The sequence below is a fragment of the Heteronotia binoei genome, chromosome 9 (genome assembly GCF_032191835.1).
Source record: "Heteronotia binoei isolate CCM8104 ecotype False Entrance Well chromosome 9, APGP_CSIRO_Hbin_v1, whole genome shotgun sequence".
Lineage (NCBI taxonomy): Eukaryota > Metazoa > Chordata > Lepidosauria > Squamata > Gekkonidae > Heteronotia > Heteronotia binoei.
In genome coordinates this window covers 971,546-998,952 of record NC_083231.1, presented here as the reverse complement: position 1 = coordinate 998,952, position 27,407 = coordinate 971,546, and the positions used below count along the sequence as shown (strand labels likewise).

General features: G+C 46.2%; 1 protein-coding gene across 1 annotated transcript; it reads right to left on the bottom strand.

Annotated features, from left to right (window-relative positions):
* Window positions 1–13,519: 13,519 nt before the first annotated feature.
* On the bottom strand, window positions 13,520–27,405 carry ZBTB49 (zinc finger and BTB domain containing 49). The gene is made up of 8 exons (XM_060246115.1): window positions 27,355–27,405; window positions 26,373–26,545; window positions 24,664–25,757; window positions 21,735–21,781; window positions 20,184–20,257; window positions 18,490–18,572; window positions 16,980–17,141; window positions 13,520–14,199 (listed from the first exon to the last, which is right to left on the bottom strand). Exons 2-8 carry the CDS (start codon window positions 26,522–26,524, stop codon window positions 13,541–13,543), a joined length of 2,271 nt encoding a protein of 756 aa, XP_060102098.1. The 5' UTR covers window positions 26,525–26,545; window positions 27,355–27,405; the 3' UTR covers window positions 13,520–13,540.
* Between the last annotated feature and the right edge of the window lie 2 nt (window positions 27,406–27,407).

The window sequence follows — 27,407 nt, the reverse complement described above, 5'->3', positions numbered from 1 at the left end:
CATGATGTCCCTGAAGAGGATTCTGAAGCCGAAACATTGGAGTCATCACACTCAGTCTCCTCTCCGGCATCACCTGCATCGGATATTGCGAAACCAGCTGAGTTGTCTCCCTCAGAAGGAGCAAAATCCTATCTGGATTTAATTTCTAACATGGCCACCACTCTTAACATTAAATTAACAACTGATGCCTCAAAAATCTCTGATGTAGTCTATGACCTTGTCCATTCTGATCTACCTGCTGGGTCGTTCCTGTCAATGCTGCCGGTTCATCTTGAAGCTCTGAAAGAGGCTTGGGACAAGCCGGCTTTCATCCCTCTGACATCTAAACGAATAGAATCGTTATATAAAATCCATGCACCAGAATCCAAATTCTTGTTTAATCATCCCGCTCCAAACTCGATGATTGTACATTTATCCTCCAAATCCAAGCAAACACGTCACTCCGTACCTCCTGAGAAAGAAGGAAGGAAACTGGACACACTAGGTAGAAAGCTATATTCCATCTCAACAGCGACAGCCAAGATCAACAACTACCTTGCTTACTTCGCTGCCTACTCATACAACATCTCCTCTCAACTGAGCTCTCTAATAACGGCATTACCAGAAACCTCCCAGAAGCAAGCCTCTAAATTGTTACAGGAACTTAATAGGCTAAGCAAACAGCAGATAAATACAGTGCGACACTCTGTCGGATGTTCCTCCAAGGCAATGGCTGCTTCTGTTGCATTGCGTAGATATGCCTGGCTGCATTCATCCTCGTTACAGCCAGACATAAAATTCAAAATTGAAGACCTTCCCTTCGATGGGCAAGGCTTATTCAATGCTACCACTGACGACATCTTGACTACAGTAGATGACAGCCGTAAAAGAGCTAAGAGGCTTGGTGTGAATCAACAACAGCCTCAAACTTACAGACCAAGACCTTGGAAGACTCCAGCCTACAAGCGCCCTCGCTCTCCCAGACAGACCGACTACTGGAAGCGTAAGGCTCCACCAACAAAGCAACCATTCCACCAACGTCAACGACCCCAACCAGCCAAAAAGACCACAATGGCTACTAAACAGTCTCTTTGACTTCCCCAACCTACCAGCACAGTACTACCATCCTGCAGTACCCAGATTTTTCACAAAATGCATGGTAGTGGTAGCTGCATCTCTTTGTCAGCAGAGAATTGCAATCTATCCATATATAGACGACTGGCTTATAGTAAGCCCTTCAAGGGAACAACTGGAACAAGACATTTCGACCACCTTGAAACTCCTGTCAAATCTAGGCCTGCAAGTCAACAGCCAGAAATCCAATCTCACTCCTACCCAAGACATCCAATTCATAGGAGCACGTCTATCCACAGTAGATCACAAGGCCTACCTTCCTGCAGACAGAATTATCAGCATCCAATCCTTGGCTGCCACTATAATTTCTCAACCAACTCAGACAGCCTTCACCTTCCAGCGCATGTTAGGCCTCATGGCAGCCACAACCTCGGTTTTGCCTCATGCAAGACTTCGCATGAGACTCCTACAACTTTGGTTCGTTCGCACATTCCACCCTCAATGTCACTCACAACGAACCCTTCTAACGGTCCCACGACACATACTGCCACCACTGGATTGGTGGACAGTACAAGACCATCTACTCACAGGAATGTCATTCCTACGGCAACCTCCATCAGCCATCGTCACTACAGATGCTTCGAGATGGGGTTGGGGAGCCCATTTCGATACGCTGACAGTGCAAGGGCAGTGGACGGCATACGAGAAATCTCTCCACATTAACTGCCTAGAACTCCTAGCAGTACACAGAGCCCTCAAGTCCTTCCTACGGTCGCTTCACGGGCGTCATGTCCAGGTAACATCAGACAATGTGGCGACTGTATTCTGCATCAACCGGCAAGGAGGGACTGCATCCACTCGCCTCTGCAAAAGAGCCCTAGCCCTCTGGTATTGGAGTATTGCACACCGCATACATCTTACGGCTGTGCACCTACCAGGAGTCCAAAACACCCGAGCAGACACTCTGAGCAGACACTTGGTCAACGACCACGAGTGGTCACTTCACAAATCATACGAATCATACCTCCGACCAGTCTTCCTGAAGTTCGGAACCCCCCTCATCGATGTTTTTGCCCAATACGCTCAATTCTATATGAGAGGCCCCCCTTCGAACCAGTCTGCGGGAGATGCTTTCCTCCAACAATGGAATGGACCACTGCACTTCCTCTTTCCACCCATTCCGTTGATAACGAGAACACTCCAGAAGATCCAATTAGACCAAACCAACTGCATTCTGGTCACACCATGGTGGCCCCGCCAACCGTGATTCACAACACTCCTTCTCTCCAACGATGTATTCCATCGTTTCCCCCTGATGCGGGACATCCTTTCCCAGCAGAATGGCAAGGTCCTGCACCACGACCCAGGCCGCCTTTGGCTAACTGCATGGAGAATCAATTCTCGGAATTCCCTGAGGGAGCTAGACATGTCCTGCTGAATGCAAGAAAACCATCTACTAGGAAGTCTTACACCCTAAAGAGGAGAAGATTCACCACCTATGCGGCTAGCCACAACTTTCATCCTCTATCATCCTCCATGTCACAGATCCTATCCTATACCCTCTTCCTCTCTGAGAATGGGCTTACCTATTCATCACTCAAGGTGCATTTAGCAGCCATTTCAGCCTTCCATCCTCATATAGAAGTACGCACGGTTTTCTCCCATCTTGCTGCAAAATCATTCTTAAAGGGCATCCTGCACCTCCATCCACCAATCCGCCAACTGTACCCTACCTGGAGCTTATCTTTGGTCCTAAGCCAACTGATGAAGCCCCCTTTCGAGCTCATGGCATCTATACCATTACATCTCCTATCGTGGAAAACACCACTGCTTGTGGTGCTCACATCTGGAAAGAGAGCCAGCAACATATGCGCATTTCGAGCAGATACTCCCTATACCGTCTTCCATCATGATAGAGTAATCCTTCGACCAGACCCCACCTTTCTCCCAAAGGTAGTGTCACCATTCCATCTACAAAGAACAACCACATTACCTTCTTTCTTTCAGAATCCTACAGATAGAGGCCAAAAAGCTCTTCATAATCTGGATGTACGCAGAGCCCTTGCATACTACATAGACAGAACCAGCTCGTGCCGCAAGGACTCGAGACTCTTTGTTGCATATGGCTCTCATAAAAAAGGACAAAGAATATCAACTCAGAGACTCTCAAAACGACCCTTGGCACTTACCATAGGGGTCCTTCTCCTAAGAGGACAGGAGGACATCTTGGGTGTTTTCCCACCGTCCAATCAGGGAGGCAGGAATCTAAAAGATCTTCCTCTTCCTGTGGCTGTGGGAACCACCCCTCAGTTCGGGTGACTCCGAGAAGCAGTACGAAGATCATAACCTCTAATAAAAGAAAAACTTCTCATGCAAACAGTTAACAGTATGTCAGCAACAACTGCCTAACGTGGCAGACTGGCAACCAGGGTAAACCCTAATAGGGGAACGTAAGAGGTAAACAGGCCAATAGGTAATAGACATTAGTGATAAGAAGTTCCAGGTGCAGGATGCAGAACGAGAAATATGAACAGACTGCCCCAAAGTAGGGCGATAGATGGGAGGGCAAGATGTCCTCTTGTCCTCTTAGGAGAAGGACCCCTCACGGTAAGTGCCAAGGGTCGTTCTCCCTAAGAGGTGGAGACATCTTGGGTGCTCCCAGAGCAGTATGTTAACCAGGGTGGGGTCGCCCTACTTGAGCAGGACGTGTTGAAGGATTTGTCTGCCAAAGGCTGCATCTGCTGACACGTAGGTATTCAGTTTATAGTGACGAATAAAGGTGGATATAGACGACCACGTAGCTGCCTTGCACACCTCCTCAACAGAGGCGTTCTTATTAAAGGCTGCATTGGCGGCCGCGCTTCTGGTCGAATGTACTGTGATCCCTGGTGGAACCTTGAGGTGCAATGCCTTGTACGCCTCCGTTATGCACTGTTTGATGGCATAACTGATGGCCAACTTGAACATCTTCTGGCCCATTCTGGGCTCTGCTACGTTGACAAACATAGTGTCAGACTTACGAAATGTCTCTGTCCTAATCAGGTAGATCTTGATTGCCCTACGTACATCCAGGGTATGCCATGTGCGCTCCTTCGGGTGCTTAGGATCCGGGCAAAAGGATGGTAGGTTGATTTCCTGGCTTTGGTGGAACCTAGATGATATCTTCGGTCGGAAGGTAGGATCTGGATAGAGAACAACCTTGTCCTTGTGAAACACGCATAGCTCTTTCTTGACCGACAGGGCACCGATTTCGGAGACCCTTCTGGCTGAGGTTATTGCAACTAGAAATATCGTCTTCATGCGCATTATCCTTAAGGGTACAGACATTAATGGCTCGAAGGGCGGATTAGTTAGGGCCGAAAGTACCGTATTCAGTCTTCAAGTGGGGAAGCGGTGAGCTTGTGGTGGAGAACTCAAAGAAGCTCCTCTAAGGGACCACCGGATGTGTGGATGAGATGGCAGATGAACGCCATCTACCTGTTGGAGCACTGAAGCCAGGGCCGCGACCTGACGCCTGAGGGTAGCTGGCTTCAGCCCGTATTGGAGGCCGTCCTGAAGAAATTGAAGAATCCTAGGGACAGTAGGCTGCAGCGGGTCCACGTCCTTTCTCCTGCACCACCTGTGGAAGGCTTTCCAAGACACATTATAGATCCGTGTGGTGGATTCTTTTCTGGAGGCCAAAATTGTATTGGTCACATCACTAGTATAGCCTAGGTCTAACAACGATCTCCTCTCAACCTCCATGCGGTCAGACTCAGCCATTCTGGATGAGGGTGCCATACCAGTCCCTGCGATAGCATGTCTGGTCGAACTGGTAGGCGGAGGGGTTCTTCTATAGACATCTGCTGAATTGAAGAAAACCAGGGACAATGAGGCCACCAGGGTGCAACTAGTATGACCTCGGCCCCCAGCAGGCTGATCTTCCTGAGCAGCTTAGGGATGACCGGTATCGGAGGAAAGGTGATCTTGGTCCACCACAGAAGACTCTCTTTGACTTTCATAGGTACCGTCAGTGAGAGGGAGCGCCTCTCCATGATCTGGAGTTGGTAGGGGCGTAGAAACATCTGTAGCTGCCTGGTATGATAACGACCCCACTGCAGCGCCACGAGATTCAAGATCAGGAGACCCATAAGCCTTGCTAGCATCAGGCGCGTCGATGATGATCCTTGAATCACCTGCTGCACTAGCATCCTGGTCTTTAAGACCTTGTCCTCCGGGAGGAATATAGAGTCCAAGTTTGTGTCGATTATCATGCCTAGATGTTCCAGTCTCTGAGTCGGGTGCAGTTGGCTTTTGGGCAGATTTATTAAGAACCCGTGCTGTTGAAGGCATCTGACAGTGCGCTGGACGTCCAGTTCTGCATCCCTTCTTGACGATGATCTTATCAACAGGTCGTCGAGATACGGGTGCACGTGAATTCCCCTCTGCCTGAGGTGAGCTATCAGATTCACCAGGACCTTGGTGAACACCCGCGGCGCCGTCGCAAGACCGAATGGAAGGGCCCTGAACTGGTAGTGTGACCCGTTCACGCAAAACTGAAGAAATCTGCGATGTGCGGGTAGGATAGGAATATGCAAATAGGCCTCTGTTAGATCCAGTGATGCCATGTAATCCCGATGATGTAGGGCTTCTGTTATTGACTTGATGGACTCCATTCTGAAGTGCCGGAGTTTGATATTCTTGTTCAGGAATTTTAAATCCAGGATCGCCCTCCAGTCCCCGTTCCTTTTGGGAACTGTGAAAAAGATCGAATAAACACCTTGATATCTCTGTTTCAGAGGGACTTATTCTATAGCTGCAATCTCTAAGAGGTGGTATATCGCTTTGAGTGTGACGTCTCTCCATCCCGGGTTCGAACGAAGGGGGAAAATAATGAAGCGGTCTGGGGCTGAACGCTTGAACTCTATCGGGTAGCCCCGAGAAACAATGTCCAGAGTCTAAGAGTCCGCCCATGACTCCCTCCAGGCTTGGTGGAAGTGAAGCAGGCAGCCCCCTACTGGGATGTGTTCCCAGTCATGCCTTACTGGGCTTGGGGCCCTTCTCAAACTTATCCGATCGATCGGGCTGGTTCCTCTGGAATCGGGAGTTGGAGAAGTTTTTGCGAAAGTTTTGTTTGGATTGGCCCCAGGATGGTCTTCTGTATTCTTGTTTTGGTTTGGAGAAGCTGGCTGGGGTACGAAAGGAACTAGAGCCGAACCCCAGTCTGTCGGGACGTCTCAGAAATTTTGGCATGGCCTTCTTTTTGTCCCGCGTCTCCACCAGGATCTTCTCCAGGGAGTCTCCGAATAGCTTCTCTCCTTGAAAGGGATAGCCTGAAACAATCGACTTTGAGTGTGTGTCGGCTGGCCAGGCCCTCAGCCATAGGCCCCTTCTTGCAACAGTGTTAGCTGCCATCGCCCTGGCGGAGAATGAAAGAGTGTCCAGGGAGGCGTCCGCTGAGAACTCCGCCGCCCGTAGGAGTCTGCTGGTGCCCTCCAGAACCCTCTTATCCGTGTCTGGTACGAGTTGTGATAGGCATCTGACCCACACTATAGCTGCTCTAGCCACTATAGAATTAGAGGCAGCTGCCTTGACGGCCAAGGCTGTAGCCTCGTGGCTCCTCTTCAAGGCTAGGTCAATTTTTCTGTCCCAGCTGTCATGGACTGAACCCTGGCCGTCCTCAGCTAGCAACCCCTGGGACTGTAGGGCTGCAACTGGAGCATCCACCAGGGGTACCTGTAACATGTCATTAGCAAAAGAGGGGAGCTCATACAGCTTTTTGATGGAATTAGGGACCTGCTTGCTGACACTTGTTTTGGCCCATTCTGATTTTAATTGGTGTTCAAAGAATTCTGGGAAGGGGAAGACCTTGTCCGAGGACCGGTACCTGGGGAAGAACTCCGTGTTCCCCTTGGGCTTATTTTTGGGGTTAGTCAGGGGACTAGTTGTCTCCTGCTCTTTGGGCAACCCCTGAAGGTCCAGGGCAGCTAGCACTTTGAAAAGGAGAGTTTGAAACTCCTCTGGCTTGAAAAAACGTGAGGAGGGTTCTGGCACAGTAGTACTTTCTATTTCTTCATCTGAGAGGAATTCGCCCTCCTCCCGTTCTCCCTCATAAGACTCCTCTGATGGAGCCTCATATTGGGACCTCTCACCCTCCAGGAAGTCGGTGGCTAAGGAACCCTTTGGGGCCTTAGAATGGCCCCTGGATCTCTTGGGTGATGGGGACCTGGAGGAGGAACAAGGGCTAGGGGACCTTGGCCTCTTATGGGTGGCTGCCATAACCGCAGCACCCACAGTCTGTCTTATCGTGTCTAAAAACTCTGCAAGCAAAGAAGGTCCCATAGTGGGTACATTACCTGAGCCCCTCTGGGGCTGGTAGGTCTGCGACGCTTCCTGGGACGGCTGGTCATCAACGGAGTTGAGGTCTCCCGCCTGGAGGTTGGCATCCGTGGTCCCCCGCCGCTGGAGGCTGCCAAGTTGTTGGTCTGCCTCCCTTCGTGCCTTTTTGCGCTGTTCAAAATGGCCGTCGTGGCCGGGCCGCAGCCATGAGGAAGCCTCCTTGGCTGCTGAAGACCAGTGCCGCTTCCTTTCATTTCTTCTGCCCCTACAGGGCACGTTGTCGGCAGCCGCGGCAAGCCCCATGGTCCTGCTGGCTCCGGGAAGTGGCCTTTTGGCCCCGCGCAATGCGCCGGGTGCCGAGTCATCCTCCAGGAAGAAGTCCCTCCCCTGACGCGCCATCCAGCTCCTCTTCGCACCGTGGTTTGAACTTCGGCTTGAGGCTGCCGCGGCGCCGCTCCTCTCGCAGAGGGAAATGGAAGGGGGGGTGGGGAAATAGAAAGGCAAAGAAGAGCTGGCGAAAGAAGGTTGCAGGCTTCAGATGAGGAAGAAAAAATAGTTCAAGGTAGGAAGAAGAAGAAGAGATGGCTAGAAAAAAGTTCCCAAATAGTCTACAATCAAAAAATAAGAGCCTATTCTCAACACTTGCTCTCCCTGTTGAGGCAGGAACAGAATTGAGGGGTGGTTCCCACAGCCACAGGAAGATCTTTTAGATTCCTGCCTCCCTGATTGGACGGTGGGAAAACACCCAAGATGTCCTCCACCTCTTAGGGAGAATGGCTGGTTGCTACCATTGCGTTATGCTACAAACTGGCAAAGCAACCTGCCCCAGAGCATTTACAAGCTCACTCCAAGAGAGCTTTGTCTACATCTTCAGCCTTCTCCAGAGGCGTACCCATGGAAGACGTCTGCGCTGCCACAGTTTGGTCCTCCACATCAACATTCGCCACGCACTATGCGATCGACGTCCGTGCACGGCGAGACTCATCCTTTGGCCAGGCTGTACTTCACTCCATCTTCGATTGAAGCTTATAGCCTCACCATCGGTAAGTGCCACCTTACCGTATTGTTTAACTGTCATCTTGACTGATATGTATTAACCTATGAAGTTCCTTTTCAGAATCAGCACCCACCTCTGTGCAGTTCAGCTTATCAGTCACCCTTGTGTGGGACTGCACAGAGACCACGAAGAAGATAAACAGGTTTCTTACCTGTAACTGATGATCTTCAAGTGGTCATCTGTGCAGTCACACACGCCTGCGCAGCCATCCCCGCTGCTGGTTATCTAACTTAACTTACACTTCTCTTACCGCTGGACAGTGGCGGGAAAGAAATTGGGTGGGTGGAGCGCCTTCCCCTCGCTCCAGGCATGCGCAGTGGATGCCTGCTCCCCAGAGAAGGAGGGAACACGTGCCAAAAATAACGCCTAGGCTAGCTTTTAAAATCTCCGAGGTCGGGTTCGTCCTGGCGGGAAAACCCATGTGTGTGACAGCACAGATGACCACTCGAAGATCATCAGTTACAGGTAAGAAACCTGTTTTTTTCTTTCACTGATTCTCCCTACCCCCAAGATGGAGGAGGACAGGGGAGATAATTTCAGAATAGAAACATGAAAGGCATTTTTGCCCCCTTTCCAAGAATCCAGGGCAGAGGAGAGCACTTTTTCAATAGTTTGAAAGTGTTCCAATAAATCTTGCTCCCCTTTGAATTCTGGGTTTTCCCTAACTATTTATCATTTGCCTTCTTATCAACTCTCCATGCTGATGCCAGTTTGATGTAGAGGTTAAGTTCGTGGACTCTTCTCTGGGAGAGCCGGGTTTGATTCCCCACTCCTCCACTTGCACCTGCTGGGATGGCCTTGGGTCAGCCATAGCTTTCATAGAAGCTGTCCTTGAATGGGCAGTTGCTATAAAAGATCTCTCAGCCCCACCTATCTCACAGGGTGTTTGTTGTGGGGGGTGGGAAGGTAGAGGAGATTGTGACCACTCTGAGATTCAGAGTATAGGGCGGAATATAAATCCAAAATCTTCTTCATGTTCCAAAATTGCGTAGAGCATTTACCCTTGCCAGATGCAATACTATCCCATCAGCAATTTTCTATGGTAGATATAAAAAAATCCCACTCGCATTAAGACTTTGTATATGTAATTTAAATCATGTCAACTCATCCCATATTCTTCTTTATTGTCTCCTATATGATACTATACGCCTTAGGTTTCTAGATTCAGTTTTGTTCAATATGACACAGGCTGCTCAGACGCTGTAAAGGTTTGCGGTCTTCTGAATGATTTGTCATCTGAAATAACTGAAAAGGTTACTTTATTCTTGAGTCTAGTAATCAAGAATCAATTGTCCAAAGTATAGTTGCATTTGACTATTTGTTATTTTTGTATCTGTTTATTTCTTTATAATCTGACATATGCCAATAAAGGCTTTTGTGTGTGTACAAAAGGCATTTTTGCCCCCTTTCCAAGCATCCGGGGAAGAGGAGCACTTTTTTTCAATAGTTTGAAAGTGCTGTTCAGAAATTGTGATTCAAACATGACTTCCTGAACATTCAGTCATCAGCCTCCATGCAGGAAGATGTGTCATGCACATTAAAATTAGAACAGGATTGCACAGAGGACTGCCTGAAATGGCCCAGACTGTAACCGGCATTTATAACCATCCTGGCTCTCTATAGCTAACAAAGTAATATAAACCAAACCATCACCAGGTTGCAGAACTATAAACCTCAGTTCCTAATTAAAGATAACAATGTAATTAAAGATAACAATGCATGACAATGCATAACAATATGAATTCAGTGTTACCAAGCAACAATGTTTTGGGAAATTAACGGGGGGGGGGCGGGGAGAGAGAGTTTGATGATGAAATCTTCTCAACACTTGCAACTGCCGATCTTTCTCTGTAGCTGAACACCTGCCATACGAAGACTTCTGTGCAATATAAGCTTCTGTACTCCTACAGTAAAATTAGCATAATAAGAGCCAGCCTATTTAGATCTGTCCTGGAATACCCATTGCCATCTGGTGGCCAAAGACTCAAGTAACTATGCTGAAGAAACTTCTGTAGTAGCAAAATGAACAGGAGTCCATTGGCACTTTCCGGCAGGGATCCCCCCAACATCTTTCCTTTCAGGTGGGGCTTTTGCCCAGCAGGGCTTCTTTTTAAAAGTCTGTGCAGACTTTAAAAAGGTTATTTTGGCAGCAGCTGCCAACACAGCAGGAAGATTTGCAGTGTGTGACTGAAGGTAAGCTGTGTGTAGGCAGGAAAATATTTGAAACAACGTTATGGCATAAAATAGAGCTTCTCCCTGAAATGCTGAAGACCTATCAGAATTAAGGATAACATCTTTCCTTGGCTGGTCCCACCTCCAGTAGTAGCCATTTTGTAGTTGTGTCCACCACCCTGTATCAGAAGGCCAAAGATGTCTGCAGCCTCAAAACAGTTGGGGAGCCCAGCATTAAAAGCTGAAACCTTATTCCAACATAAGCTTTCATGAGCCAGAGCTCACTTCATCAGGTACATGAAGTGTTCGTCTATTAAGCAAAAGTATTTGGCAGGGATAGGACTAAACAGAGTAACATGTGTTAGGTTTTAAGACTGTTAAATCTAGGTGGGTAGCTGTGCTGGCTGAAGCAGCAGGGCAAAGTTTGAGTTCAGTGGCACCTTTAAGAACAACACTTTATTCTGGGTATAAGTTTTCATGCGCATTTAAAGGTTTTAAAAGAACTGGAGCATACGTTTTTAAGACTGTTAGCTTTTAAGATGCCACTGGACTCCTGTTCTATCATGCTGAGAAAGTGTAAAAACCAAAGTTTCAAGCTATACTTTGTAGAAGTCTTGGATCACTCAAATTATAGCTGCAGGCTGTAATGATTCAGTGAGGCTGTTAAGGAACAGGGGAGACTCTTTCTACCCTCCCACAGTCAGAACCAGACTTTGGTGCAGTTCTTAGCGATGTACTGGGGGTCCCCTCGCCTTAGAGGTTGACAATGGAAAATATATCTGAGATTCCACACTTTAAACCAGGACTGTTTGATTAGCTGCAGAAAATAATACTATATGCATTAAAGGTAAACATATCTTTTCCAGCTTAGCAAATACACAATTATGATTTTAAATATAAAAACATAATTTATTCTAAAGGTCCACATATGTACAAACTAATACAAAATATTGCAATATAAACATTGCTTTGATATAAAAATAAAACTTTCTACATAAACTGACAAACTGCACTGACAAACGTGTTTAATATTACACATGGCTAAATCCTGCCTTAGTTTGGGAAGTCACATGACACCACTGCTAGCATGGGTGACTTTGGTCCAGGTGTCCCGAGCCTTGCTGCATCGTTCTGGTACTTGGAGGGGGGGAAGAGCAGGACTCAGCTCCAGCTGCACCTGCTTCCCAGGGCACCAGATTCCAAGAGGCAAAGCCTCCTTTATTAGATCCTGGACTCTCAAAAGCGCCTACCCCTGGAAATCATGTTGATCTTTAAGGTGCAGCTGGACTAAAATCTTGGCCTTCTACAGGAGATCAACATGGCAACCCACCCAAAACTATCTTCATGGGGGAGGGAGAAAGTGCTCCCTTTTGGCTCTCAGAGTTTAGTCACCTTTATAGGCTCCCCATTATGAAAGCAAAGACAGGAACGCTGCACTCAACAAAGGGAGTGCTGCCAGCTGTGCTGGAAGTTCTGAGCACTCCACAGCAAAACACACCAGCAATGCTGCACACCATGAGCACATCAGTATTCTTTAGGGTTTGTAGAATCTTTCGGGCTCAAGTGCCGTGTTCTACTGGAGAAAGTTTTCCTTCCAGACGTTTCATTCTCAGCTGCGGAGAACATCCTCAGTGGCGTTGCAGCCGGAGCAGGCGCTCTGACCTTCTTGGCTGCTGTGCATTGAGTGGGGCCAGGGCTGCTGGAGAGCTGCTATTTCTAGGCTGGAGGGGGTGTGGTGAAAGGGCAATTGTTTTGTGGATGTGCCCATTGTTTGGTGGGGCTTCCTGGAAGGTCAGAGCGCCTGCTCCGGCTGCAACGCCACTGAGGATGTTCTCCGCAGCTGAGAACGAAACGTCTGGAAGGAAAACTTTCTCCGGTAGAACACGGCACTTGAGCCTGAAAGATTCTACAAACCCTAATGATGTTACCAGCCGTGAAAACCTGAAATCTTTGACATCAGTATTCTGTTTATAGATCACATTTCCACCTTAAAAGAAGCCAGATTCTTCAGTTCTGAGAATCCTGAAACTGCCCCCAAGGTGAGCCACTGAAAGGGATGCTTCACCCTCCTTTAGCAGCTAGTTCCCCTTAGCAGGCAAGAGAAGAAAGAGCAGCTAAGAGGGAGCTGCAGAGGCTGAGAGGGAGACAATGGCTTCATGGTCTCCTGCAGCTTTCTTTGACTGGGTCTGGGGGAGCTTCAGATTTCTCAACAATCAGAGACTGGCTCTTTCTGAGGTGATCAATGTCAGGTGTTGCTATACTCTCAGACAGTTTCACAGGTGACTTCTACCTCAGCCACCCTAAGATATTTTGGGGGCTGAAGTAGACAATTCAAATGGCACTCACACATTGCCCCACTGTGCTATAATGGATAGAGTGCTGGATCAGGACTCAGCGAGGCCCAGGTTCGAATGCTCACTTCTACCATCAAAACTCAGTGGATGACCTTGAGCCCCTGGCCTACCTCACAAGGTTGTTGTTGTGAGAAAATGGAGGTGGGGAGACCGATGTTCTAAGCTGCTCAAGTCCCAACTGAAGGGAGAAAAAGCAGGGTATAAATAAATAAACACATGCACAACAATGGTGCCCAACCCAGTGAAAAGTTATTCTGTGAATCTCTCCCTGAGATGAACAAGAGCTGTACAACAGCACCTGGGACTTCCAATGGATTGTGCCCCCAAGAGTTACTCAGCTCTCTTAATGACAGCACCCACAGTCTGCTGCCAGATGCTGATCAGGAAGCTGCCAGCTTCACATCTGGCCTCTGCCACAAGCTTGGGAGGTGACTTCAGGTGAACCAGCCTTGTTGCCTCTGTCCACCATCTGCAATGGCAGGATAATAATACTGACTTCCTTTATAAGGATTACAACAATGCTCTCTGAGCAGTTCTAAACACTCTGTGAAAGTACAGCCCCCATCAGCTGACACAGCATGACTTCTCACTGACCCAGCTCATTCTCATTTTGCAAAGTCTTCATGGCTAAACCCCAGAGCGTCACACTGGAAAAGAACGGACCTTCATTACTCCTGAATTCTGCAGATGATAGACGGCTATTCGGCTCACTGCTACAGCTGCTGCTCAGGCTAGCCCCAGTGGTGTGAATCTCATCAGACTGCAGGGGTTCCTCCCCCGGTGGCACGTCCACCTCTTTATAAGAACAAGAGCGATTAAATCTTTGTTGAAATCTGGAGAACCTGGCTGGATCTAAACTCAGTTTCTGATGGCTTCCACAACTGTTCTGTTGAGCCGCGGGCTGCTCTTTTTGGAATGTTACTGCCGAGCTCTCAAGTTCACTCACTGAACTGCCAGTTGGGTGGACGGGAAATTTCACAGACACTGGCAGTAAAGTTACCGATATTTCTTGGGTAAACGAGTCTGGCATTTGGGACTTTTCAAGGTCAGACATCTCCCCTGGTTGGGTAAGCTCATCAAGACTACTTGGATCTTCGTTACCAGCTTTGCAATGGATTTTTTTGTGCCGGCGTAAGACAGCGGAACGACTGAAACATTTATTGCAGGTCTCGCAGGTATATGGCTTTTCCCCAGTATGAGTGCGGATGTGTCTTCGTAGGTCACCAGACCCTGCAAAGCATTTTCCTAGAAAATGAAAAGGTATTTAAATACCAGTTCTTACCAGTAAAGATCAACTGCATATGTAGTGCATTGTCCTGTACAGCAATAGAATCACAGAACCACAGAGTTGGAAGGTACCTCAAGGGTAATCTAGCCCAACCCCCTGCACAATGCAGGGAAATTCACAAATACCTGCTCCATGCCCAGAAAGTGGCGACCTTCTGGGGCAACAGAAAGCAATTATTCAGCATCTTCTATATGACAGTCCTTTAAGATGGTAATCATATCACCTCTCAGTTGTCTCTTCTCCAGGCTAAACATACCCAAAAACTTCAGCCTTTCCTTGTAGGACTTGGTCTTCAGACCCCTCGCAATCTTTGTTGCCCTCCTCTGGACATGTTCCAGCTTGTCTATATCCTTCTTAGTGGTGCCCAAAACTGAACACAAAACATTAAGTGAGGTCTAACCAGAGCAAAGTGTTTGTATGTGTGCATGTATATGCGTATGCTTGTGTGTGTGTGTGTTCAGACATTTTCTTTTGAAGATGGGATATGTTATTCTACCAAAAAAAAGGAAAGAAAAAAAATGCTTAGCCCCATAATGTATAATGGGCAGCAGAACTGTAGTAAAAGGATAAGGAAGAGCTTTCTAGCCAGTCTCATAGTAACTGGACACCTCTGCTTTCCAGTTTGGTGTAGTGGTTAAGTGTGCGGACTCTTATCTGGGAGAACCGGGTTTGATTCCCCACTCCTCCACTTGCACCTGCTGAGATGGCCTTGGGTCAGCCATAGCTCTGGCAGAGGTTGTCCTTGAAAGGGCAGCTGCTGTGAGAGCCCTCTCCAGCCCCACCCACCTCACAGGGTGTCTGTTGTGGGGGAGGAAGGTAAAGGAGATTGTGAGCCGCTCTGAGACTCTTCGGAGTGGAGGGCGGGATATAAATCCAATATCTTCTTCTTCTATCTTCTTCAGTGTTGAGAGTAGAGATGTAAAATTTCTAAAAGAGAAGATATTTCATAGGGGTTTTTTTCCAGTATGCCCCAGAATTTCTAGTTTCTCTGTTGGGAAAATTGTGGGGGAAAAGGCCTTGGAAAAACAGAGCAGAAACTTTTTTATCCACAGAAAGACTTCATAGACCTCGGGGAAGGGACATCTGTTCACTACTTTCCAGTGACACTGAAATTTTGTTTTTGCTTCTGTAGAGGCAAGGGCACACTCATGTATCAAAGTAACATTCTGTTTGTTTCAGGCGGGTCGCAGTGATGGTCTGAAGCAACAGAACAAAGTCTGAGTCCAATGGCACCTTTAAGACCAACAAATTTGAATTCTGGGTATAAGCTTTTGTGGCAAATGATTAAAATGTGGCATTCACTGCCATAGGATGTAGTGATGGGCACAGGCATTGATAACTTTAAAAGGGGATTAGACAGATCCACAGAGGAGAGGTCTGTCAGTGGCTAAAGGAAGCCTCAATGTTCAGAGGCAGGAAACCTCTCACTCCCATTGCCAGGAGGTCACATCAAAGGAAGGCTTCAGCTTCCATGTCCTGCTGTTGAACCTCCAAGCAAAGCGGACTAGGTGGACCGCTGGTCTGATCCAGCAGAGCCCATTCTTATGTTCTTAAAGTGGAGCTAATTTCTTTCCCACAAACTGAAATTCTAAATTCCATTTTGAAATCCTGGTTTGTGCAAAGGAAAGAAACTCCACTCTGAACAGGAATCTTCTTTCAATGGTTATGAGAATGATAACAGCAAACTCAGTTCACTAAAAGCTACAAGTAAGTTAATTTTAGGAATGATAATTACTAACCTAAGAGTGGGCAGAGGAGGGCAACAAAGATGGTAAGGAATCTGGAGACCCTATGGGGAAAGGTTGAAGGAGCTGGGTTATGTTTAGCCTGGAGAGGAGATGACCGAGAGCTTGGGTTGAAATTAAATCAAAATAGTTTTTGGCTAAACGTTAGGAAGAACTTCCAAAAATCCTGGAGATATTTTTTTCTTTTGCCATCTTCAGGGCATGGAGCAGGTGTCACTGGCATTGTGTGGGAGGACATATTTGTGAATTCCCTGCATTGTTTGGACTAGATGACCTGGAGGTCCCCTCCAACGCTTATGACTCTAAACACACATCTCAGTCTCCCCCTTACTTAATACCATGATAGAACAGAAAGACCACAGCAGAAACTTTCATGAAGAGTCACCCCTCCCCCTCACACATACACAAACAAAAGCAACTGGAACTTCATGACTGGCCAGAACATCCTTAAGAAGAAGAAATTACCATACCTGGGTGTCAAGAACTGAGTCTTGCCATGATTGTATACCTTGTGTTTCTGTGCTGATTTTGCTGAAGTCTTTGCACACCTTGCTTTGCCTCTGTCTGTATTCTCTGTAACTTTGTATAAGTACTTAGCCAGTTACATGCATTCCTTCCCAAACTTGTGAAGAGCACCAATTGTCTACATGGCTAGAAAATCTTAACTTTCATTTTCATGAGCTCTGCGAACTGTGTGGGGATGAGTGAAGCTATTTGTCTTTGAATATTAAGCCCACCAGAATTTAGGCACTTAAAGCATGCATAATTAATGGCTATAAAGGTGTGACCTAGTTAGTACAGATCTATAAAGTACAGTAATCTATAAAGGTGTGACCTAGTTAATACAGATCAGTTTTAGCAAGACTTGTCTTTCTGTTGACATGCTTATCATTTAAATAAAACCCAATTTAATTTACATCAAAGAGGTGGACTTAACAACCACTGCACAGAACTTGACACCAGGGAGTTGCATTTGTTAAGTACAGACTTACCACAAGCTGAGCAGCTATAAGGCCTTTCTCCTGTATGCCTGATCCTATGCTTCACCAACTTACGGGGTAAATTAAAGGATTTTCCGCACTCATCACAGGTGAAAACTTTCTCTACTGCATGGTTCTTTTTGTGTTCCTTCAAATTACTGAAGTTACTAAACCCTGGAATGATGTGTGAGAGAGAGATGGTTAGCTGCAGGGAGCCAGCCCCCAAAGGACTCCACAAGGGTCATGCAACTGTCCCTGCAGCACACATTCATGCAGAGATTCACGCCCAGGCAATCCATGTTGTACCCTATGGGTGTGGAAGGGCACACCACCCAGAGGCAGACAGAAGGCCACAGGTTCAGTCCCTGGCACCTCCAACTAAAAGGATCAGGTGCAGGAGAAGTGAAGGACCAGAGGCTCTGGTACCACCAATCCAAGACACAATATTGACCTTGATAGACAAATGGTCAGGCTCAATACAAAGCAGCTTCATGCATGTTCATTGACTTCCAGCAAGCTGCGCATCTCTGAATTTTTAGGCAGGGGCCTAACTCAGTCTGCTTGGCATGCAGAAGGTCCCAGGTCCCATCCCCAGCAGCATCTCCAGTTGAGAGGACCAGGAAGGAGGTGATGTGAAGGATCTCTGTACCTGAGACCCTGGAGACCCACTGCCAGTCTGAATAGACAAGACTGACCATGATGGACTGCTGGTCTGATCCAGTAGAAGGCAGTTTCATGTGTTTATGTCCTACAATGAACTGACAGTGCTGCAGCAGCTACGCAGAGACCGTAGGCCAACTGCTCAAAGAATCATAGAGTTGGAAGGGGCCATCCAGGCCACCTAATCCAGCCCCCTACTCAATACAGTATCACCCTACAGAATCCCTGATAATGACCAGCACCACTGCTTAAAGACTGCCAGTAAAGGGGAGATCACCACCTCCCTCAATAGCTGATTCCCCTGCTAAACAATTCTTACTGTAAACGTTTTTCCTAATACTCAACCGGTACCTTCCCATCCTTAATTTAAACCCATTATTGCAAAGTCCTATCCTCTGCTGCCAACAAGAACAGCTCCCTGCCCTTCTCTAAGTGACAGACTTTTAAATACTTTGAGAGCAATCATGTCTCCCACCCCCCGCAACCTCCTCTTCTCCAGCCTGCACATTCCCAAGTCCCTCAAGCCTTTCCTCCTTGCAGGGCTCGGTCTCCAGGTCCCTGATCATCCTTGTCGCTCTCCTCTGCACCTGCTCCATTCTGCCCATTCTGCTCCTTGTGATGGGCTGAGGCATGTACTCCTCCAACACACGGCAATGTTGCCAGTTGTTGCATCACAGGCTAGACTCTGCCCTCTCCCAAAACCCAGCATACAGCTGGAGTTTGCCTGAGCTGGGGTGGGGAGAGAAGATTGATTCAGCTCTCTACAGTGCTGCAGGATTCAGTGCTGCAGGGGTGGTGAGTTAGCCTCGCTGATGGTTCCTTCTTAAACCCATAAGAAGAGAGCTGGGCAACTCCAACATACCTCGGCCACAAATATCACACAGGTGAGGCTTTTCTCCAGTGTGAATAATAATATGACGCTGGACATCCCCAGACGCAGCAAACCTAGAAGGGAAGCTGAGAGGTCATTCAAATTTCCTGTGACAAACTTTCCTCTCTCGACTGTCAAGATCCGGATCACGCATTTAAAAGCCTCCACAGTGAGAATGCACCAGGTCTGGGTGCAAACAAAAACCGATTCAAGGGATTCAATGAACAAACCATACAGAACCAGTGTGGTGGCAGCCACTGTGGTTGCAATGGTGACAATTGCAACTGGAACTGAGTTCCAATATATGCTCAGTCATGAAGTCCACTAGCTGGCTCGGGCCAGTCATTCCCTACTTCACAAGGCTGTTGTGAGGACACAACAAAGGGTGCAAGGACCACATAAGGCTGGGATGAAAATGTCATTGCTGAGTGCATGAGGCTGTATAAGTGTCAACAGCTCCTGTGGGGAGGGGGTGGATCGTACAACTGACACCTGCAGGGCAACTGCTGCCACCACTAGGAGTGGGATGCTCTGCTGAGGGGATTTTAGATAGAGCACCTGGGCCTCTGAAGACTCAGGTGTAGTGCCGTGAGTAGAATGCAAAGCTAGGAGAAAGGAGACTCAAGTGCCATCCTGGATGACTGTGGACATCCTCTCCCTCACATTGGAAGTAGTATGCTCTCAGCCTAATCTACCTTACAGGGTCATTAAGGGGATAAAATGGAGGAGACAGAATGATGGAAGCCACTCTTGAGTCCCCATGGAGAAGTAAGGCAAAGTATAAATTAAGGACAATTAAAAATAAAAGAAGCTGCTGCCCTCAGCATCTGCTCGCCATCACAAAATTTGGAGTGGTCAGATGGCTCTGCATCCCCTGACCATTCCAACTTTGGTGGTGGTGGTTTGGAATACAGCCACACTTCAATGCCAGGCAGTGCCAGACCATAAAACATCCCCTCCATGATGTCATTTACTTGCTTCAAGGAGCTATTTGTCTTCTTATCCTTTTAGCCTGGATAAATGTTAACAAGAATTGGAGGCTGCATGCTGTCATCAATATTTTTGTCTGAGTGACAGAAGGTAACAATAAGGACACTGCAAAAAAAGCATTAAAATCTTTGGAAAAAAGGACCCTTCAGGGAGGATCTCATTGACAAACTGCCTCTGGATAAGGGTGGGGGGGGGTACAGTAAGAAGGGAGAATTGGGTCAAACTTTCCCCACCTGCCAGGGAAGCTTCCAGTGGTGCATGGGGGGCACAGACCCAATTGCCAGCCCCATGGCATTTTGTCCACTAGGCTTCCCCAACCATTACCTTTTGGAGATTATACAGGGCTGCTGGGGTAAGGGGGAGGTGGAAAAGATCTGTGTCTGTGAGTGCCTTCCATTCACAGTTCATAGGATCCAGCCTAAAGAGCAGCAGTTTTGTCTATTAAAAGCTTTTCACATTCAGAGAATTCCAGTCTTTCCTTCAGAATTGTCAAAGTGTCATTTCCCTGAGACTGCAATGTGCCAAAGACAGCAGTGACATGATCTGCTGTTTTCTGAAATTGTCCACTTGGGACTTCCTAAAGTCAAGACAACTCCCTGGGGTAGGTGTTAGTTTGTCCAATTCCAGAGAAGTAACTGCCCACTTCTCATGCTACACTCTCACACTAACTATGCAAGCTTCACAGTCATACAAACCGTTTCCCGCAGACTTCACAGATGTAAGGTTTTTCACCTGAATGCCGACGTAAATGAGTCTGAAGATTGCCTGCCTGAAAAAAAGAAAAGTTTTATTATAATAAAAGAACCCAAGTGAGTCATCTCAGTAAAGGTTTACAACAGGAAGGGAGGACCTTACTTTATTTCCCTATGTCAGCAATGCACTGCTGGATATTAAGAATGAAAGAATGCTAAAACGTTACTGAATGGCTGCTAGAGACTAGTGATGTTTTACTTGCATCACAAAAACAGCCACAACTTACTGGGCAGTGCTGCCCGCCATCTATGGGGAAATCTCCATATTGCATTCTTCCCCAGACCATGACTGTGCTTACGCTGGGAGCTACAGCCCTTAGGAAGCAGGGAACACAGAAGGTTCCCTAATCTCATCCTGTCACTTGATGAAACACCTGAGAGTTCTGCCCCCCAAGAGGAATGAAGTCTTCTAGCACCTGCACTGAGAGCTCTCAGCTCAAACTGGAGCCTGGAGACCAAGAAGCCCAAGGAGGAAAGGCTGAGGGACTTGGGAATGTTCCATCTAGAGAAGGGGAGGTTGAGGGGGATCATGACTGCTCTCTGTATTTGAAACACTGTCACTTAGAGGAGGGCAGGGAGCTGTTCTTGATGGTAGCAGAGGTTAGTATTCACAATAATAGGTTTAAATTGCGGACAGATTGTTATTTTTATCAGTAACACGTAGTTCAGCAATGGAATTGGCTGCCTCAAGAGGCGGTGAGCTCCCCCTTGCTGGCAATCTTCAAGCAATGGCCGGACAAACACTTGCTTGAGACTGATCCTGCATTCCGCAGGGGGTGGGACTACATGGCCAGTATGGCCCCTTCCAACTCTATGATTCTAATTCTGTACTCTGAAAAGAATTCAGAAAGTTAGAAAATTAGCACTCTGGCTCTAAAAGCAACTCCTACAGGCTATTTGAGGCCTGTAGAAGGGAATGGCAAGCAGGAAAATGTGCTTTCATGAGCACTCGTCCGCTTGTGATGGATCACATTCCACCCCTCCCCCAGGCTTTTCACTCATGCAGCATACAAAAACATTTACTATTTGTTGGGGAATTAAGAAATAATAATTTGAGGTTGAGCTGTACTTTATGGACTCAAATGTTTGCAGACATGAAAGTCTTGGATGTTTCATATTCTTGAAGAATTCTAAGACTTTTAAAGGAGAAAAGGTTTAAATGTAGAGAACACAATAAGCTTTTCTCAACGAGGTTAAAAGCATCTCTGAACATTTTCTCTCCCCATCTATGGGTCATACAGTATTACCAAGAAGTTCTACCCACATAGCAACCGGGGGAATTTTTAAGGTGTTATTTGGGAACTTCGCTGTTCATGTTCTGTTTTGTAATGGCTAATGGCTATACACAATATTTTTCTGACTGACATAGCAACCTAACTGTAAGATAAAAGTGAATAATCGCAGGTGGCCAGACTGCATATTAATGAAAGCAGAACTGATTCAGACAAAGGACACTTTATATATGTATATATATATATATATTTAAATTCCTACCTGTGAGAAACATTTCCCACAAATGTTACATTCAAATGGCTTCTCACCTAAAAGAAGAAGCAATAACATTTGCAATTCTAACTGTATTGGCAGGATACAATTTTTTACAGAGGAGATTAATTGTCATTGTAGACAGTCTACATTTAACACACTTAAAGGCCCAGGGGAAAAACCCAAAAAAATTGGGGGGGGGGGACTTCTCTCTACTTTCCCAGTAGAAAAAAATGGGAAATACTGGGGGACACTGAAAAAAGCCTCCTATCAAATATTTTCTCTCTTTGCATGAGAAAAAACCTTCTCTTACAAAGCATTTCATTCATTCCAAATGTACAGCATGAAAGTGCCTAAGGACTTTCTCAATTTTTCCAATGGAAAAATTTTGAAATTTGGAACAGCTGGACAAAAATCTTACTTATACAACCTTTTCAAAGACTTCTGCTTAAATGTGAATATTTTTGGCAACAATTAATATGCAATACTAGTTATTATCCACTATTGAAGAAGTCAAGATTTTCAATGTTATAAAGTTTAGCTTAATAGCCAAATATGCTGCGACTCCTACTTATTGTAACTCAGAGTTGCTGTCCAAATACACATTTGTTTAGCACAGAATTTGTCTTCTACCTTCAGCTGGCTGCCTCTCAGATGACAAAGATTAAAGCTACATGTGCTATGTAGTACAGAGAGCAGCAGTTCACAATTATTTCTTAAGTATTGGACAGACTTGCAATATTTCATATAAAAAAATTCTATTTTTCACTTCCACCAATATGCTAGAATAGAATTTTATATTCTAAATTTCAAATGATGCAATTTATGTTGTTCAATCAGTAAAAACAGTTCAGGTTTGACAGAAAGTAAGTACTTCATGTTTTTGCACACCCCAAATTGGGGAGGGGGCACATTTTTCCCATGACTCCAATATTTACATTTCTGGTCACCAGCAAGGTCATGTTAAAGATCCTACAAGCTAGGCTTCAGCAGTATGTAGATCGGGAACTACCAGAAGTTCAAGCTGGGTTTCAGAGAGGTATAGGAACTAGAGATCAAATTGCCAACATTCAATGGATTATGGAGAAAGAATGGGAGTACCAGAAAAATGTCTATTTCTGCTTCATTGACTACGCCAAAGCCTTTGATTGTGTGGATCACAACAAACTGTGGCAAGTCCTTAAAGATACGGGAGTACCAGACCACCTCACATGTCTCCTGAGAAACCTTTATAAGGGTCAAGAAGCAACTGTCAGAACAGGATATGGAACAAGTGATTGGTTTAGAATAGGAAAAGGAGTTCGACAAGGATGTATATCGTCATCCTGCTTATTTGATTTATATGCAGAGTACATCATGCGGAATGTTGGCCTGAATGAAGCACAAGCCGGAATTAAGATTGCCAGGAAAAAAAATCAACCTCAGATATGCAGATGATACCACTCTCATAGCAGAAAGTGAGGAGGACCTAAAGAACCTCTTGTCGAGGGTGAAAGAGGAGAGCACAAAAGTAGGCTTGAAAAACAACATCAAAAAAACTAAGATCATGGCATCCGGCCTCATCCCACCTTGGCAAATAGAAGGGAAACACATGGAAGTAGTAACAGATTTCACATTTCTGGGATCCAAGATCACTGCAGACGGTGCCATGAAATTAAAAGACGTTTGCTCCTTGGGAGGACAGCTATGGTGAACCTAAGCAGTAGAATAAAAAGCAGAGACATCAGGCTGCCAACAAAAGTCCATATAGTCAAAGTGATGGTATTCCCAGTAGTAATGTATGACTGTGAGAGTTGGACCATAAGGAAGGCCGAGTGCAGAAGAATAGATGCTTTTGAGCTGTGGTGCTGTAGAAGACTCTTGAGAGTCCCCTGGACTGCAAGAAGATCAAATCAGTCAGTCCAAAGGGAAATCAACCCTGACTATTCCCTGGAAGATCAGATGCTGAAGCTCAAATGCTTTGGTCACCAAATTTGAAGGGAGCACTCACTGGAGAAGACCCTGATGCTGGGAAAGACAGAAGGCAAAAAAAGAAGGGGATGGCAAAAGATGAAATGGCTGGACAGTGTTACTGATGTAACTAACACGAATTTGAGCAGACTTCGGAGGACGGTGGAAGACAGGAGCGCCTGGTGTGACTTTGTCAATGGGGTCGCAAAGAGTCAGACTTGACTCTGCGACTGAACAACAACATATAGGGGATACTGCAAAATTACTTTCTGTTGCCCCAGAAAGTTGGACTAGAATTACTGAGTTGAAATTAAATCAAAAGAGTTTCCGGTGCAACATTAGGAAGAACTTCCTGATAGTTAGACCGGTTCCTCAGCGGAACAGGCTTCCTGGGGGTGGGTGGGGGGAGGTGTCTCTTCTTCTTTGGAGATTTTTAAGCAGAGGCTAGATGGCCATCTGACAGCATTGCTGATTCTGTGAATTAGGCAGATCATGAGAAGGAGGGCAGGAAGGGTTGCATCAGTGCTTAGTTCTTATGGCCCTTTCTTACACACCCAGGGAAATGCTGATTGCCACTTTGGGGTCAATTTTTTCTCCAGGCCAGTTTGGAAAGAGATCCTGGAGGGTTTTTGCCATCTTCTGGGCATGCAGCAGAGGTCACTGGGTATGCCTGTGTGTGTGGGAGGTATTTGTGAATTTCATGCCTTGTGCAGGGGGTTGCACTAGGTGACCCTGGAGATCCCTTCAACTCTATGATCTCTAAACATTAGTTTGGAAGCTCAAATCATAGTTTGTACAGTAAGTGCAACAAACCATGATTTGCTATGATGTACAAACAGAATGCAGTTTGCTCATGAGATCATCCACAGAAACCCCCTTCTGAAAATAAGATTAGAAAATGAGACTTTTCAGTTGTTAGAACTAGAAGTTATCTGTCTTTTCACTACATCATTAAATTACAATGTCTGGAAGTGTTCAATAATAGTACCTGTATGAGATCTTATGTGGAGCTCCAGATTGCTTGGGTGTTTAAAAGATTTTCTGCATAATGCACAAGAGTACTGCCTCTCTGAAAGGAAAACCTGGGACTGGCCATTTGTCTCAGCAAATTCCTGAGGTGCCTCAAGCTCAGCATTTTGCTCTAAGCCTTCAGAACTGACTAGTTCTTGGTTTGCAGCAGCAGCATTTGTCCTCTGCATGTCACTTTCTTTTTCTGACTCCGTTTCCCTGCCAATGTCCCCATCAGCAATTTTAGGTTCAGCAGAACTTAAGTCTGAAGACTTTTGAGACCTTAAGAAATTCAGTTTTTTAAGGGGCACAGCTTTTTTAAGTCTCATCTGTTCAGCTGGCTGTAAAGGCGTGCTTTCTGAATCCTGGTCTTCATTACACTCATTTAAGGGATGAACCAGGAAGTTTGAAGGCAAATGATCAGGCGATTCCAAAATACATTCTGAGTGGCTGATGATACAAGAAGCATTATTCTCAACTGCACTGCGTTCTGCAGAAGCACTGAAAGCAAAGGATGGCTCTGGTGACCGTTCACTGCCAGGACAAACAGTTTGCTTGTAGAACTGCTTGCTATAAAAGTTACGAAATTTGTAATAACAATTTGGCTGCTTAAATGGGAGATCTGTGTAATTTGCATCTATGGAATCTCGTTTCTGTTTGTTTACATCACCAGAAGAAATGGGGAGTGCAGCAGGCTGCGCCCCCTGCAAATGATGATCCTCCAAGAGTGTGCTGGGCTGTACAGCTGTGGTACAAGCGCATAATAAATTAGCATTGTAAGTCTCACAATTAGTATCTGCAGCCAAAGTGTCTTGCAATGGGAAGGCGTTGTTGCAAGGCATATTCGCTGGCTGCTCCAAGATTGTGGAGGATTTTAAAAAGGAACGACACACATTCAGGATGTTCTGCACTTGCAGACACTCTGCAATATCCAAAAGAGCTTGTACGTTGTCCTGGTTCAGGTCAAGGTGGGACGTGTACATGTAGTCCAAGATTTGCCCTATTCCACCAACATTTTTAATGTCCAGGTGAAAGACATCATTCTTCTGGCTTGAAGAATTCTGAAATAGTGTCCTGGGGAAGGAAGAGGCATAGCCTGTTTACAAGGTGCAAGCATACCAAACAGCCAATCTTCAAAAGCATTACAGAAAATTTATAATCGTAGTAATCAATCCTTGCAATAGTTACTGAGCTGAGCTTCTGTGATGGCTATTCAGATTTGCATTTCCATAGAAGATTATTTTTCAGTCACTACTTTCAGTGTTTCGTATAGATGCAATTTAGGATGATTTAAAAACTTCCAGCAGAGATAAGCTATAAGACAAAAGTCATAAATTCTAAAACCATCCCATGATTCCAATGAGACTTGAGTAAATTTAATTCAAGTGGGTCATAGGCTGAAACCTTGGCTTACTGTCTCCTGTTAAGTGTGCATTATTTGGCATGGTTCTATGTACATGGAACATGACAAACAAAACAACCCCCTCCCCAAGATTTTATATGGGGGGGGGGAGAAGCAGATTTCAGTGTAAAGTTTTTTCTTCCCCCCACGTCTGCCTATGTATGAGCACAATTATCGTACACAGACTGTTTCTGTCCTTGGCATCCACTGCAGCACAGACCTACCCAACAATTTTAATTCAGCTTGTTTCCAAATAAAATTAGGACAAGACATGTTTAGTGACGTACCTGAAATACTGACTGAAAGCAGCTAACACATTTTTATGTGCTTTGAAGCAGACCCCTTTGACCACCAACATGCAGTCGCAGAGGAGGCCTTGAATGCGCTGCTCATGCAGCTGCTGAAGCAGGTGGCAGCTGTGGCTGGCAACAGCGTCCATTCCAGGGTATGCTGAAGTCACCTACCTAAGAAATTAAAATGCCTAAATCTTTAGGGAAAATATAAAAGGTCTGTTATACAAAGTAAGAAGGCAAAGTGTTTGCATTTTCAAAGGAGCTGCTTTGTTCAAGATTACCACTTTAAAATACAAAATACTTATAAGTCCATTAAATAGAACATTGAACCTGCTTGCCTTCACAGAGGAGAGGCACTCTCTGCAAATAAGTCAAAAGTACTCTGCTCTATAGGATGTTTTTTAAAAATCCCTATTTCCCCCCAAAGAAAAGCATCTTGCAGTCACTTTAGTGCCACACAGCTTGAGGTACCAAGCACTCCTAGAGCGGAAGTTGACAACCTTTAGTTAATATGACTGCACAATGACCAAGAACACCAATTTATTGGCAATACCAAACCAACAACTAAACGACACAGCCAAAACCCAACAACAAATGGAAAAATTGGAAAGTGTAGAAATGAATGAGAGAAGCCAACAGATAAGGCTGCCAACTCTCCGCCTGCCCTCACCGGAGTCATTCTGACAGCCAAGAAGATGCCTCCCCGCCCCTTTGATTAAAACTGTCAGACCCGATCTGGGGAGGCAGAGGGGGCTCTGCAGGCAAAGGGAAATCGCACGCTGCTTCCTCCTTCCCCAGACGTTACAAATCAGGCTGACGCCACAATGAAACACGCCTCAGGATTGCCAACCTCCAGGCGGAACCTGGAGATCTCTTGGCGGCACAGCTCCCTTCCCACATCTCCCCAACGCTCGAGGGATTCCCCGGCCCCGCCTGGAGCCCGCTGAGGAGCGCTGTTCAGCCGCCACAAACCCACCTGGGCAGCCGCCGTCCCTCGGGGCTCCTTCTCGCGCCCATCCTTCCGCCTCG